Source organism: Medicago sativa, chromosome 7, assembly GCF_051527215.1.
Source record: "Medicago sativa cultivar Bolivia chromosome 7, Bolivia_mono, whole genome shotgun sequence".
NCBI classification, from domain to species: domain Eukaryota; kingdom Viridiplantae; phylum Streptophyta; class Magnoliopsida; order Fabales; family Fabaceae; genus Medicago; species Medicago sativa.
Genome location: NC_140755.1, coordinates 4,796,777 through 4,813,092, shown reverse-complemented (window position 1 = coordinate 4,813,092; position 16,316 = coordinate 4,796,777). Strand labels below are relative to the sequence as shown.

The following is a 16,316-nucleotide window of genomic DNA, read 5'->3' as shown; positions in this document are numbered from 1 at the left end:
AAGCCAGAATATTAACAAAGAAATATATTTTTTATCTTGCAATGTGCCATCTTATAAGCATATAAATTATGTAACCATGTTGAGTCAAAAAGAAGTAATATTGCTATTAACAATACATTTTGTATAACAATGTAAAGTTAGTGGGACCTATTTAAGTATTTTTCATTAGAGTCTCTATTAGTGTATTATCATTGGAGTCATTGGATCCTTAATAAGTAATTTTATAAAAAAAAAAAACTATGAATAAATGATGTTTACACGTTAGGTCTATTTAAGGAGTCCTTATTAGTTCACTACTATTGTGGATGCTCTAATGAAAGGAATCAGATTCCACACAATTACTTTGTTAACGTAGTAATTGATGCCAACCGTCCGATAAAAAAAATAACGGTTGAGATTGAAACCGTGAGAAATTTGTTCAATTATAATCGTTAGATCAAATTTTAACAGTCAAGATTGCGTAATACATAAAGGAGGCAACAAGGTCCCTTCCACTAACAAGTAAAAAATTGTCTACATATATATTGCAATCATGCAGATGACTTCGACCTACATTACTTTTAAGCGACTTTATGCATAAAAAGCATGAGTTTTAAAAGAATAGTACTCCTCATATTATGCACGGTACAGTCCAAACTAGAGTGAATTGACAAATGGTAATGTTAACTAGTGAGACATATAGAATGTATTGCATTGAAAATTGTGTTGTCAATCTTTTAAAAGTTAAGAAAGTGTCATTTTCAATTCAAAACTTTCTATTTTTGGTTTCTTTAACCAGTGTCTCAGGGGCACCGGTTAACATGACCCTTGACAAATTAGGTATCAAAATTGCGAGCATCATGAAAGTGTAACATTATTGGAGACTAAATTGCATATGAAATTTATGTAAAATAATTATCATGAGTTTAATGTGTGAGTTTGTAGTGATATGGATTTACAAGGACTTAAGCATTCAAGGAAAGAAAGAGGGTTCTTCCAAGGCTAGTGGTTCAACCCAGCCCTATTCATTCATTCATATATATACCTTAACCAAACAACACATGATGCAGCGCCATTTCTCCTGAACTTGGTTACTTCGTTTCTGAAATCACTCCAAAGGTAAGAGCTTCGATTGAACTCTCCATCAATTTCAATCTAACTATGTTTTTCCTGTTATTACTCTACTCTATTAAAATTACTTAGATTGGTAAAACTTGTAGGTTAGGTTTAGGGTAATCTCTAATGAATTCAATTATCAATTAACAATTTCTGTCTGTCTATTCTCTGTTAAATCATGTCTCTCGTCATAGTTAGATTGTTTGAAAAGAGTTCATTTTCTGTTAATACTTTGAAAACCATCATTTTGCACATTTATATACTTGTTTAGTTTAGCTCATGGCCTGCCTGTTTTCGTGTGTGACATATTAATTAATAGGTTTAATTATTATAAAACAAACAATTCATGGCGCAAGTGGTTGAACATGGAAGTGAGGTGGGAAAGAGGAAGTTTGGTAGTAGGAACCAAGGCCGTAAAAAACCAAAAGTGGTGAAGCCACCACACGGACAGAATAAAGTTAAAACCAACCAACAAATGAAGAAACTTTTCCACAAGCGAGCACGTGAGTATAATTCTGATGAAGATCATGAGACAACTGCCCCTGCTATATGGAATACTAATAGAGATGTAGTATCTTTCACCAAAAAACACCACGAGGAGGAAGATCTGTCAGAAGATGAAAGAGCAGCAGGAAGACAAAGAACACAGAAGAAGAATGTTACTGATAAGAACGGTAATTTCTTAGAAGACGATGATGATGGTGATGACGAGATTCAGCCAGGAATTACTAAATTTACCCAAGGTTGTAAAGCATTCAAGATGGCCTTCAAGAGTATTATAAAGAAGAGTGTTTCTGATGACTTCTTGGTAAGCTAGGTGATCATATATCATTCATGTAAATGTTTTATTAGAGAATTAAAAAATTGGTTTTCTAAAACTTGATGAATAACTCTATAAGGTCCAGTACTGTCAGACCACAAGAATCTTGTTGTAGAAAAGCTTGCGGAAGAGGACGCAGAGCGCAAGGTCAAGGGAGAGGCAAAAAAGGAAAAGCTGATGGTAATTTTTAATTTCAACTTGACTCATTTTTATGATATCCCAATTACCACTAAAATTTATGTTGATCTCCAATTTTCGTAGCCCAAAATATTATCTATCAGGTAAGCTTTCTAACTTACTTGTTACAGCTTGCAGAAAAGGGACATGTCACACCTGCTAATTATTTGGACTCGCACCAAAAGTTTCTAATAAGTGTAGCGACAAAAGGAGGTAACTGAGTTTCTTTTTCTTTTAAATTGAGGTTTATTCTATGGCTTCTTTATTTTTATTAGTGACTTGCATTTCCTCTTACTGATTTCACTGTTGTTGTGAACATGGACTACTTTTGATTTCTTTCGGTGGTTAAGTTGTTCAACGCTGTAAGTTTTATCCTAAATTTTGTTTTCTTCTATTTTTTCTACTCTCTTTGTTCCTTTGTATTATTATCATTATTAAGGTTCTATATACACCTGTTGCAGGTCAACAAAACACAAGTTGCTCAGAAAGGGCTGGACCCCTCAAAGAATAGGGATGCATAGGGTAAGTTGTTTTATGCTGCAACAACAAAATGCAAGTAAAGAAAAAGTTAGTAGTTCACTTGCAGCAAAACCGTCACAAGTAAAGAAAAAGAAATCTCATTTGGGGATTCATTGTTTCGGTTTATCTTTTATAGAGGGAAATTTGATGCAACTGTTTTGTCAGTATTATGAAATAGCGGCTCTTTAGCATAGAGGATTTTGACGAATTCACTATGAAAACCGTGAGCTGCATATGACCTATTTGGGCCTTTGGCCATACTGGTTGTTGTAGCATCTATAGGGAAAAGAAAATGTTTTCTTTAATGATAAAACTTGAGGCAGCATGTGAGCTGTATATGACCTATATTTAAAATAGTAAACTTAAGAGTCAGGATGTGATTATTCCTTTAATCACCCTAATACGTAAACTTCTCTCAATATTTAAACCATGCTCTGCCACATTTTTTTTTTAACACATTGTCCTCCTCTTCCATTTCCGGTGAGGAGGATGAACCTTTCGATTCACTTTTTTTAAAGAGGCAGCATGTGAGGTGCAAAACCTATTTTTAAACCTCTCAACACTTTATTATGCAGCATACCATTGTTTTTTGGGTAATTAATTTCTTTCAACTGCTATGGTACTTCTGCTATTTGTCTGCAATGCTATATCTGCTATTCCACATAGCAGACTTTTGGTGTTTCACTATTTTCCACTATCCTCTATTGATAACACTGAGTTTTGTATATGATATAACTACTATGCCGAAGATTTTTTTGTGATATGATGCTCTAAGTATGAGTTTAAAAGGTTAGCAATTAACCTTATAATTATATAATTATTGAAAAATAAGAGGGGTTGGGACTTGGGACCATGCTCTTCCAAATAGAACCATCCCTGTCAGAGTTCTCAGTTTCACCTTTTCTTTTGTTCATACCTATCTGTTCTATTTCTGTGTTTCCTAATATATTCAAAATGATTGCCCAATTCTTACTATCTAATCTGTGTGTTCTGTCAGTTATAAAGAAGCGCACCAAAGAAGCCTTCTTTTCAGTGTTAGGGAAGCCAACTATTGGCACCTCTGCAAAGGTGATTGTTACAACTTGTTCTCTTTCAGTCAGTTTTTCATTGGAAGTCCTTTCTGTTGATAACTTCAAACACTGTTTAAAACTAGGGTTAGAACTGATTAGGTCTATGAGTATGCTAAATTCCGTTGAAGAACAAGGAGGACCAAAATGTATATAAGTTGAATGCTCAAGTCCAAATTATTTATTTACTCTATTTAGACTTGAGCATTTGCTTTTGTACACTTTGGTTCTCTTTATTCGAAGAAATGTATGAAACTCAGAGAGCTTGAAGAAATTTGAATTTCTTTTTTGCAATTCTATACATCCAATTTTATGAATTTATATACATAAATGTCTATTTTCTCTTTAGAACTATTAGTTGATGACCTCTAAATTAATGTGATATCAAACATGTTTATTTTTATATTATTTTCTTTTTTTATTAGGTCTTCCACTGTAAAATTGTTCTATTGTATATGTTTAGACAAATTACCAAACTGGTTGAACTTTGAACATGATGTTTTTAGTACACTCTGCTTTCATGGAAGGAGTAACATAATAAGAAATTGTTATATATCAACATTATTATGTTTAAAACAAGTGTTCCTTGAACGAGGTATAACTTCCATCGCTTGCCTAATTATCAAATTGCTTGGATTTTGGATATGCAGGCCAATGCAAGCACAAGCAAGGGAGAAGATGAACAACCTTCTTGGGCTCCATTACGAGATAATTTTATGCTGACAAGTTCGAGAATAAAGGATTGGGACAAAAACATGCCAGTAAGTATATTTTGAAGTTACTATTATACTATGATCCTGCTACCTTGTACTCATCATATTGCTTAACTGCAGGGTAAAAATGAATCAGATGACATTGAAAAGGTTTTGAAACTTGAAAAGGGTGCATTGGCGTGTTTCTAGTGGGACAATCGGTCAGATTTTGAAAACTGTGTTCCATTTCTGTTCATTCTGTTACTAAAGAATGGAATTGGAGAAACTTGATGGATGATTGGCTGTCCGTTGGTATAAACCAACCAATTTTGAATTTGTTCACTGAAGCAAAGTTGCTGAACATCATGAATATAGTATCTTTATTATCCAATTGTATTAGGAAATAGGAATATGATTCTCTATAGTAATAGACTATTTATGGTTTTATTGCCGAAAAAGTAAATCATCCAATTAATCGAAAGCTTGGAAAAAATTTAATTTCCCATTTGGAAGAGGAACTTTTAAGTAAAAGATTTAGGATTTGATTTTGTGGTAGGGTATTGGAATTGTTTTTTTCTCTCTTTTTAACAGAAAAATGATACCGAATTTGATTAATAATTAGAGAAACAATACAATGCGGAATGGAAAGTCCGAGCCCTCAAGCTCGAGAATGTATGTTGAGAGTTCCCAGTTTGTGAGGAATGATGTTGAAAGTTGCAGGTTCAAGAGGTTTGGTGAAAAAAAAATTGCACCTCCCTATCATGCAATCATACAAACTAAACCTTTAACAATTCCATCAGAGACTTCACAATTCTAAAATCTTTTACAGTTAAATTCATCATCCTAGAGCTCCCTCCATCAGTGAAGTTATTTGATAGCCTCCTCATCTCCAATGGTTAAAATGCAATACAGATGGAGCTTCTTTAGAAAAGCCCAGTACTTCTTCTTGTGGAGGCATTTCCAGAGATTCTGAAGGTAATTGCAAAGGTTGCTATGCTGAGTTTTTGGGTTTATCTACTTCTTACCAGGCTAAAATTTGTAGAGCAATCATGGCAATATAGATCGCCTATGATAATAATTGGAGTAATATTTGGATTGAATCTGATTCTTCTTTGGTTGTGCAAGCATTTAAGAACTCTAGCCATATCCCTTGGCAGGTTAGGAATACATGAAAAAATACAATGTTTAGACTTTGTAATATGAATTGTATAGTTACGCATATTTTTAGGGAAGGAAACCAAGTCGTTGGTCCCCTGCAAACTTTGGCTTAACACTAGACACTTTTGTTTACTGGTCTAGTATACCTTTGTTTGCTAGGGAATCATATGTCAAAAATAAAATTGGCATTTCAAACTTTAGGTTTTCTTCTCATTGTGGAAGTTTTGGTTTGTCTCCTTCCTCAATTTCATATATGCATCAATATAATTGTTTTTGAATGAACCACATAATTACATTTCTTGTGGATGAAGATAACGAGAGAGGATATTCAATTAATCAACATTAGACGGAATTTGTGTTGAGTTCTTTTAATGATGTTTACGTTGATATTTAACATATGAATGAAAATATAATATGATTTATACAAACAAAAAAAAAATCATGACTTAGCCGAATTGTATCCGAAATTTTAAATGCATATAAATTTTAGTATAATTTTTTTGTTAATGTATCTTAATTGGATAGTATCCTAAACTTTAAACATCTTACGTGTTCTTATATCCATATCGTATATGCTACGTTTGTAAATGGTCAATTTCTCTCCTGAAATTGTAACTTTCGTCAAAACCTCCCCTGAATTTTGCAAAACTTCAAAACTCGTTGAAAACTTAATATTGTCAAACGTCTGTCAAATACCTCATTTAGTTAATTTCCTGCATCCAACATGCTGACGTGACAGTTAACTGCAACGTGGCAATGCCACATGGTCAGAAAAGACATGCCACGTCACATGGGGTAATTGACTATTTTTATTTTTAGAGACTAAAAAAAAAAAAAAAAACCTAAAACAAAAAAATGGTATATTTGTAAAACATTATAAACAAATAACTCTTTTTACAAGAACTAATGGCCTGTTTGGTTGAAAAGGAACAAGGAAGAGAGAAAGTGATAAGAGAGAAATAGAGAAGAGAGAACAGGTTTCTTTAGTTTGGAATGGAGAGAAAAAGGAGAGAGAGATACAAAAGTGGTGGGACCCATTGCTTTTAGCAATCTTCGCTCATTAGGGAAGAAATGAAGGGAGAAAGGCCACATTTTTTAAATTTCCAATTTCGCCCTTTTCTTCTAATTTTGTCTTGTTGTGCTTATTGTTTTCTTTTTTATTTTGACAATTGCTTTTTGCTTTGTTTCATGCTCAGTACGTACTGTTTGCTAACCACATATTAGCTATCTATTCATTTGATCAATTTTTTTTTTTTTGGAATTTTCATTTCATCTAATAATAGTTTATTAGTATAAAACAAATATGTTAACAATTTAATCGACCAATAAATTGCTTATATCTTATAACAAATTTTTTGACATATATCTCAAGAAGTTAAATTTGATTAGATATAATAGTTTAATTAATTACCTTAAATTGATAAAAAAAAAATAGTTTAAATAATCTAATTATACCAATTAGATTTTATAAAATTTATTTATAAGGTTTTTTAATTGAGGGGTATTTTGGTACTTTTGAAAGTAATCAACACTTCTCTCTCTTCTATTTCTCTTCAATCTCTCTTCTTCCAAACAATACATCAAATCTACTATATTTCTTATCAACTTCTCTCTTTCCATACTCTCTCTCATCTCTTTCTTTCTTCTCATTTTCTTCTCACAACCAAACACACCCTAAGTATATACGTAGGGAGACAACACAAAATTAAGCTTAATATTATTTTTTTATTTGACAATTAGCCTGGCCAAACATATTGAAATCAATACGCACACGAGAAAGGGGTGATTCAGATTCGAATTCGATCAAATCTTCTCCTTAACCATTTTCATTTCTCCAAACCCTAATCCCTAGAAAATGAACAATCTCATCAGAAGAACCCGAATGGTAACAACCCTAACATCAAGAAATCCAACAGCATTTTCTACTCTCTCCGACGAAAGCGACGGAGACGAAGGAGGAGGTGTTTCCACCGGTGGAGGTGGCTCAGTTTCCGTTCATCTCAGTGGTTCGGATTCGGATTCGATCGGTCAGAACAAACCTGGAAGCGTTCGGATCGAATTGGTCACAAAAAACCATTGTGCTATCCATTTGGGTATCCATTTGGGAAAGAGTTGAGTGGACTCGGGAGAGGAGAAAGGATCGGCGGTGGCAGAGAACCTGATGTTTATAACAGGTTTGTCGTAACACATCAATTTATTAGGGTTTCCTTCCTTGTTCCTAACTTGTATTTTTTGATTTGATTATGTATGCAGCAAAGTTTCTTATTGTAGTTACGCTCGAAATTTGTAAAATCGTATACCCGCGCTTTCAAACAGGTACGAGAGATCCGGAAAAGTTTGTGGCGTTGGAGGCAGGGGCCGCGACATCGATTGGGGGTGGTGATGGACGTGACTTCGATATGGAACGCTTCTATTGGGAATTTGCTGGAATTAAAGAGGGCTCTGATATCCCAAATCATTTGGTCATCTTCATGGAAGCTATGCTTAGATGGTATGAAGATTCCAAAGATGAGGAGGGAAAGTGTCTTCTCATCTTTGGAATCTTCATACCATCTAAGCATAGCTTCCATGAAGATGACCAAATGATTTGGGATATCTGAGCCCTCTTTAATTCCAGCAAATTCCCAATAGAAGCGTTCCATGTCGAAGTCACGTCCATCACCACTCCAATCGATGTCACGGCCTCTGCCTCCATCGCTACAAACTTTTCCGGATCTCTCGTACCTGTTTGAAAGCGTGGGTATACGATTTTACAAATTCAATCAAGCGTAACTAGAATAAGAAACTCTGCTGCATACAGAATCAAATCAACAAATACAAGTTAGGTACAAGGAAACCCTAATAAATTGATGTGTTGCGACAAATCCTAAGAAGATGCTTCCCCTTAATAGTGTAATTTAATTGGTCCTAACATTTGAAAATAATTATCAGTTTCTTGGTACCTCTGCAGAAACATGTACATCAATCTGGCCAAAAAGATATTGTTGAGGTAATTATTTGTAATCTTAAATAGCCATATAACCAGTGATGATTGATGAACTGTGTAACTCTGTCCTTAAGCATATGAAATTATGTGCTGAGTTTAAAAACTCTGCTCAGCTTCTCCCTTTAATCAGAAGCAATATCAGAGCGATGTACACCAATATTGATTTTCTCCCAACTTTGACTAATTATCTAAACAACCTCTGACTTCCCCCTTCTACTTAAGAATCAACTAGTCATGTTCAATGAAGTAGTCATGTTCCAACTTCAAGCCAAGCGAACAATATCTCGATAAAACAGTGTATCAAATTTGAGGTCGGAACATTGACGTCATTTTAACAAGAACTCAACATTTTGTTCTGTAATGTAGGAGTAATTTCTTGTGACCTTTAGAAGTGGATAGGTGATTAGGTAGGGTGGTGGTTGGACAGATCTTGTTATTTTAAGGAGGAATCTGCTATTTTGCTACATGTTTGGCAGATAACATTGTATGTGACTTGTGTACTTGTGTATTCGTTTTTGATCTATTATTTGCGCTTCTTGTGCTTGGGGTAGAACCTATCAATATATTATCATACTTCATACTTACTTTTCTGCTTAAGTTTTCCCGCTGCTTAGCTTTTCTGCTTAAGTAAATAGTTTATTCTTATGTTTTGTTTTGCTAGATGCACATTTTTGCTTTACTTTTCTGCTTAAGTTTTCCCATTGTATAGCTTTTCTGCTTAAGTTTTCCCATTGTCTAGTTTCTTTTTACTCATTAGTCCTTTTGTATGTTGCAGATAAAACTGAGTATGCAAATGAGATGGCTGATTTCATAAGCTCATGTGTTGCATCATCTGCTTCTGCTTTGGTATAGATTTTAATTCAAATTTTTTAGCCTTTTTTGATTGAGAGTTATCTGTTGTAGAACCTTAACATGTAGGTTCTATATATCTGTTATAGAACCTTAACCTCACATTTATGTGAGTTCTATAAAATTGTGAGATTTTAACCTTTGTTGTGTCTATTATATGCAGGCAAGCAAATATGCGAGTTCTTTGCCTCAACCTACTTCCACGTTTCAGCTTGAAACAGCTTTCCAACAGTTTCTAGAAAAGGGCGGTGTCAAATTGGACAGAGATACTATGATACAAGCACTTAGCGCTGCATACGTGAAGTATATGTATCTTAAATCATTGGGACATGTGGAGAACAAGGTAAGAAGATTATGAGTGTTTTTGCTGTTAGTTTTGTAGCATTTTTTTGGAAGCAAATAATGTTGAAATAAACTATTATCAGTACCCCTAAGGATTGGGCGGTACAAAACTAATTGTGGCACAAAACTATTACTGCAATCTTCATTTTTTAGCTAACATTGTAAAATTTAAATGACAGAGCACCCCTGAGGACTGTGCAAAATTGGTGGAACATTTAATGTCTATGTGCAGAGAGCAAGCAGGCAGGCAGACGACCCAACCAGCTGAGGTATGCATGGTCCCTTTTCCCATTGAGTAATATAATATTTAACCATTAAATGTTGCTAGAAATTTTGCTGCTCAATTGCTGGAACCGCGTACCTTTGGTCTGCGAAATTTTAATTATTTTTGCAAAGGAGATAAAGCTAAGCATTCTATTCTCCATATTAATTTTATTTATTTCTGCATTATGTTAATGGTGCAAGCTAACGGATCTTTATTTGTTGCCCATGCTTCAGGAACAGTTATCAGATCAGGAAGAGAAGAAAGGAAACTAGTATTTTTGTGTTGGTTGTTATGACTAGTTTCTGTAAATGTTTGAACATCTTCCTGTGTTGGAATTTTTTTAATTGTAGGTTGTCAAAATTATATTGATTTCAAGATTTAGACATGTTTATGTATATTTCAAATTAACCACCTTACCATCTTGCACCAAAACACCTCTCAAACCTTATTTAAAAGTGTCACAGTAAAGCACAAAAAGCTTAATTGGGTCTACCAATATCAGATCAGCACTTGAGTTGGTGTCAACTTTTCAAACTTTATTTGCGTTTAGCGTCTTGCGCTCATTAGTAACCTACCCATAGTCAACCTAGTATTGACATGGTGGATACCAATAATAATGAGTTTGGTTTAGTCCCCTCAACGTTAGTTTGACAGATAATTCAGCCTTGTAAGTGTCTGAGTTGAGAACCTTCCTGATAACGTTGTTGTATATCTCTCTAATAACCATCTCAGAAGCTGTTTTCACATTTGTAGACCAAAGCAGAGGTTTCCATGAAAAATAAACCTTCTGATTCCGCTAGGCTTTTGCCTTCTTCAATGCTCATATCCCTTATATTATCCAAATCACACTTGTTTCCCACCAGCACCATTGCCACTGTCGTCTCCCATTTATCTGCATCACAGTTATCAAACACACAAAATGGCACTTCAACCTTCTAGCTGTACATAAAGCTTCATTATAATCAAACAATTTTAAATAACAATGCACAACAGCAATTAAAGACGCAAATGTAAGGGCCAGTTTGCATAGGCACATTTGAGCTTATCTACTGGTAGTATAAACACTTGACTTGTGAGAATGTTTGGGAGAACTTATTAAAACATTTTATGACATATGTTCATAAGTTGTTTTGAGCTTATATCTATAAGCTTTCCAAATAGCTTATAAAAACAACTTATAATGAAACAGTTTAACTTTATTTTATCTTTTGCTATGGAAATAGCTTATGATATGTGCTTATATATGGTAAGCGCTTATGCTATAAGAAAATTAAGTTGCTTTTCCAAACAAGTTCTATACATAGTTCTTATGGAAATAGATTATGATTCAGTTGTTTTTCCAAACAAGGTCTATACATAGTTCTATAGGTCTTCACCACATCATGACAACAACAATTACAAGCATCGGCCATAATAGCTCATATTTTGCCTATATCAAAGTGTGCAATGTAACCGCGACTGCAATCTTGAAGCATGAACCAAATAGTATTGTCTATCTCTTTCCTATTAATTTGTAAAAATCAAATTGCGCGCAACAAAAGGAATTAAAAGACAAATTAAACAATAGAAAGAAAAAAAGAAAAAAAAAACTATATCTGTGTATCGATGAGTTTATATTTTGAAAACATGTGAAAGGAAAAAAAGCGACAGATCCAAAATCAAAAGCATCACATAACAGTAAATTAACTATGTGATCAGATCTAGAAATAGAAAGTGAAGTAGAAGAAGGTACTGACTCTTGAGTTCATTGAGCCATCGACCGATGCTATCAAAAGTGGTTCTCCGGCTAATATCATAAACAACGAGAGCACCAACAGCACCTCTGTAACAGGCAGAAGTAACAGCGTGGAACCGTTCTTGACCGGCGGCGGTATCCCAATTCTGGGCCTTAACTTCTTTAGAATCAATTTCTAAGCTCGGTGTTTGGAATTCAACCACCGATTGTAGCTTTGGAGTGAAGACTGAACTCGTTACGAGCGAATCACAAGAGTAGGTTGGATTTTACGACTGAGGAGTCGACGGTTATGATGACTTTGAAGAGACTCTTCTCCTCCTTCCTCTTCTGAACTTGACATTGTGTTTGCTTCGCTATGATTGAAATGATATGATAACAACCTGGTATGGACAAACTGCGCTTCCCATTTTTGGTAAGGCATGAAAAAGACGATTTGAATCGAAAACAAGATAAATGACCTGTTTGAAACTAAATTAAGTTAAAAGACCGTTGATGTCGTTTTGCCGAAATTAAATGAAAAGAAAGGGCATTTCTGGAAGAATTTTTCTTATAATTGAGTTTGGAGGGAGTATCAAATAAGGAGAAGGATAAGTAGGTTACAAAGTGTAAATCATAAATTGTGACGATTAAATATTGCCTGTAACTAAGAATTACAACTTCTGTATGATATATTTTGTAAGAATTATTCAATGACTTTACAAACTATTGTTTTTATAACTTTGATGTTTTGTTAGCAGGTACTTCTGCTACTGTATTTTGTAGAGTATATATTCTTGTTTTATTTCCATGTAATCGGAAAAGAAACAAAAATAAAAGGACGTCCAAATTTAAATTGCAACAAACTTAAACTTCTCAAGTTCAAATACAATATTCATGTTATATTAAACAGGCAGCAGCAAGAAAAACCTTTTTGAATTTGTCTCATTTATATTACTTACACATTCATATTGCATATCATTTTAAATTAAATCAGTATAAAGAAGAAATAAACCTACATACAATGACATTCTGGTAGTCAATCTGTGTTTCTTTTCTCTTTGAAATCTGTACAAGAAACAAACACAATCTTTTCGTGAAATAATCCAAAAAAAATGTTTCAGGTTAAAGTCCAAGCAAAATAATCCAAAGCACATGTGATTATGCTTCACCCTTAGGTATCACCCAGACAGGATTTCAAACTTGTTAGGATAACGCCAAGCACCAGCAGTCAAAACTGACTTGGGATAACTCCAAGTACGAACCATCAAAACTGACTCGCTACTTTTGACATTGCCCTTTTCTAGCTTTTAGAATTCGACTTTAACTTTGAGACGATATACATGGGTGGTGTCATTCCCTTGGAAGTCATTTCATTGTACAATATAACTGCTTTCTCCATGTGCCCTCTGTTTAACAAGCCAGAAACTAGAGCAGTGTATGTTACATTATCCGGTCGCAGACCTCGGTTAATAATTTCATTGAAGAGTCCAGTTGCATCTTGGAAGTTATTGCCTTTTACGAGTCTATCAATCAAAACAGTGTAAGTAAAAACATCTGGACTAATTTTCATTTCCTTCATGTCTCTCAAAATAGTCGAAACATTGTACATTGCATCCTTTCCTTTTGTCTGTTGAGAAGAGAAATGTTTGAATCTCCCAGTGAGAAGAACTGTGTAGGTAATTACATCAGGTTTGATCCCTCTCTTCTTCATATCTTTAAAGAGTCTAGTTGCAACTTGAAAGTTATCGTCCTTTATGTGTCCATCAATCAAAACAGTGTAAGTAAAAACATCTGGGCTTATATCCATTTCATGCATGTCTCTCAAGATAGGTGAAACCTTGCACATTGTATCCTTTCCTTTTGTCCGTTGAGAAGAGAAATGTTTTAATCTCCCATCGAGTAGAACTGTGTAGGTAATAACATCAGGTTTGATCCCTCTCCTCTTCATATCCTGCAGGAGGTCATGTGCCTCTTGCAAGGAATTCATTCTACAATAACTGTTTATCATAATTGTGTAAGTTACAACGTCGGGAGTAAATCCTCTCCCGAGGAAAAAATCAAGCAAAGAGCGAGCACATTCCAAATTCCCTGCCTGACACAATGCAACTAATACTTTCGAATACATTACTTTGCTAAGTTGCTTAAAACCGGAACTTTCTTTGACAATATCTCCTTGGTTTGAAATCTCACACAAAAGTTCATATGATTTTTCAATAAGGTTAGCTTCGCAATAACCATTAACCATGGCAGCATAGATCTCGACACTTTCATCTTTCCAACAGTTAAAATATGCATCAGTTTCTTCAACCATGCCTGCTGAACATAAACCTTCAATGAAAATCTTATGTGTAGTAGAGTTCTGCTTCACACCTTGACTATCCATATCACTCAATAGGTCCATTGCGTCATCAGCAAGGCTATTTCTAAACAAACCAGCAGCTAGTACATTATAAGCAACAACATCAGGTTTAAATCCTTTTTTCTCCATTTCTTTGAAATAACTGCGGGCTACATCGGGTTTACCCTGAAGACAGTATCCATTTATAAGGGTTGTATAATGTTTGATATCTAAATTGATAAGCTTAGATTTCAACTCTTCCAACATACTTACTGCATCATCCACCTTACCCAATTTACACAGAGAATCAAATACAATATTATAAGCTACCTTGTCAAGATCCATGCCAGATTGCTTGATCTTTTCAAACATATCTACCACTTCTGAAGCCCTTCCCATCTCATCCAAGCAATGGAGGATGCAACTGACAATCACACACTTACAATTTTCTTCTATACCCCTCGAAATCATGCGATCATATGTGGCTAAAGCTTTATCCAAATTACGAATCTTACAATAACCATGGACCAATGCAGAATAAATATACACATCATCAGGAACAAAACCTTCCTTTTCCATCTCCAAAAGCACACTCTCAGCTATATCTAATTTCATTTCATTACAAAACCCGCGAATAATCGCGGTGTAAGCATAAACATCTACAGGAGTGTTTGTCATTCTGCAATCTTGGAGCACCTCATATCCCCAATCAGACCTTTGATTTTTGCAGAATCCCTCTATCAAAGTCACATAGCAATAAGAATCAGGATTCACTCCCGCTACCTTCATTTCGTCAATTACACCACACGCGTGTTCCAGATCACCCTTCCTGCACCGCGCCTTGATAACAATGGCATAGGTGTATTGGTTGAAGATCAAACCGAAACTCTTGAATTGCTCAAATAAACACAACGCCGTATCGACTTTATGGTTATTAACCAAGCGGTTAATAAGAAAGTTAAAAGAATGTATACTTGGCAAAATCACAAAAGTCTTGCTAGTTTGTAACAAAAAATCAATAGCTTCATCAAACATGTTACGACTAACACAAGCTTTAACAAACCCATCAAAAGCTCTAAGCAAGTAATGGTTTTTTTGATTCAAATCAACATTTTGAAACAATGAATCAAAGAAATCATTCATTTTAAATGATGGGTCTTTCTTAGAATGAGCTATAATATGAATAAACAAAGAATCAAACTTTCTAGTCCATTTCCAATGGCAATAACACATGATTGTAATGATGGAAGCATAGGTTTGAATATTGTGAGAAAATAATCCATGTTGGGTATTGAGTTGAATGAAGTAAGAGTGTGCAAGAGAAGGGTTGTTTTGGTAAAGGATTTTGAAGGTGTTTGGGTCAAAAGATGAGATTTTTGAAGGTTTTATGAAATGGGTTTCTGAGGAAGATGAAAACCTGAATTTGTTGAAGCGAATGGTTTTGGAGAATGAATATTTGAAGAGAGTAATTAACATACCTACCTACCTCACCGGTGGTGCTGCTTCTATGGGCAGGTACAAATGTTTTTCGACAGTCCAGTGACGACGCTAATGTTTGAGCAATTTTCCCCTAAGCTTAAGTGCATCATACATATATCCCTCTATTTTTAAAAATAAATAAATAAATAAATTTTGTTCCCTCTATTTTAAAAAAACCTGTTTCCAGATCCCTCAATTTAACTTATTCCCAAATTTTGGTCTTTTATCTTTTTTTTATGATCCTTCAAAAAAATACTTTTTTTTATGATGTGGCTGCGTTTAGACAATACTAAATATCAATATTAGTAACATAAAGTTTGTGGTAGAGAGTCACGATTCAAACTCCGTACAGCACACTCTTGAAGAGTGGTACACAACTTTTAAGTTGCACCCTAAACACTCGAGTAAATATTAAGCTCATAGCTGGTTCAAATTAAGGGTCATTTCATTGTTGTGGAGATACTCCGTGGAACCACTAAGATGTCAAATAACCTAATCATTGTTGTTTTCTATATTAAAAAAATGTTGGAGAGCTTCTAAAATGTGGCGAGATTTACTACTATGAAAAGAAAGAAATATCAAGCTCCACCTGGTTGTGGACTTGTGGTACTACCACACCCATTGCCATAGATTTCATTGGAGAAGATGACAGTGTCTCTCAAGTCCTCCTTTTTCTTCAATTCTTTGACCTCATAACGTTTACATTAAGTGGACAATCTATGTGATGATAAACTTAATCTTGTGGTGAAATCTTCCATAGTTGGATTAAGAATGTGGTTTGATAGGACCTAATGTTCTCCCTCTTAATTATCTCG

The 16,316-nt window shown here is 34.5% G+C and overlaps 1 protein-coding gene and 3 pseudogenes across 4 annotated transcripts; 2 read left to right on the top strand and 2 right to left on the bottom strand.

The window, feature by feature from the left end:
- The first annotated feature begins 924 nt into the window (after nt 1–924).
- LOC146903690 (uncharacterized) lies at nt 925–4,875 on the top strand (annotated as a pseudogene). The gene is made up of 9 exons (XR_015018690.1): nt 925–1,098; nt 1,415–1,907; nt 1,995–2,095; nt 2,224–2,303; nt 2,433–2,454; nt 2,554–2,614; nt 3,609–3,679; nt 4,329–4,439; nt 4,512–4,875. The product of XR_015018690.1 is annotated as an uncharacterized LOC146903690 (transcript).
- A 3,380-nt stretch (nt 4,876–8,255) lies between these two features.
- On the top strand, nt 8,256–10,402 carry LOC146903689 (uncharacterized). Its single transcript, XM_085725817.1, has 5 exons — nt 8,256–8,517; nt 9,290–9,360; nt 9,527–9,706; nt 9,885–9,974; nt 10,204–10,402. Exons 2-5 carry the CDS (start codon nt 9,313–9,315, stop codon nt 10,240–10,242), a joined length of 357 nt encoding a protein of 118 aa, XP_085581943.1. The 5' UTR covers nt 8,256–8,517; nt 9,290–9,312; the 3' UTR covers nt 10,243–10,402.
- Nucleotides 10,403–10,556: 154 nt separating this feature from the next.
- On the bottom strand, nt 10,557–12,241 carry LOC146903688 (ras-related protein RABA5d pseudogene; annotated as a pseudogene). The gene is made up of 2 exons (XR_015018404.1): nt 11,707–12,241; nt 10,557–10,862 (listed from the first exon to the last, which is right to left on the bottom strand). The product of XR_015018404.1 is annotated as a ras-related protein RABA5d pseudogene (transcript).
- A 473-nt stretch (nt 12,242–12,714) lies between these two features.
- LOC146903687 (uncharacterized) lies at nt 12,715–15,583 on the bottom strand (annotated as a pseudogene). The gene has a single exon (XR_015018688.1). The product of XR_015018688.1 is annotated as an uncharacterized LOC146903687 (transcript).
- Nucleotides 15,584–16,316: the final 733 nt, after the last annotated feature.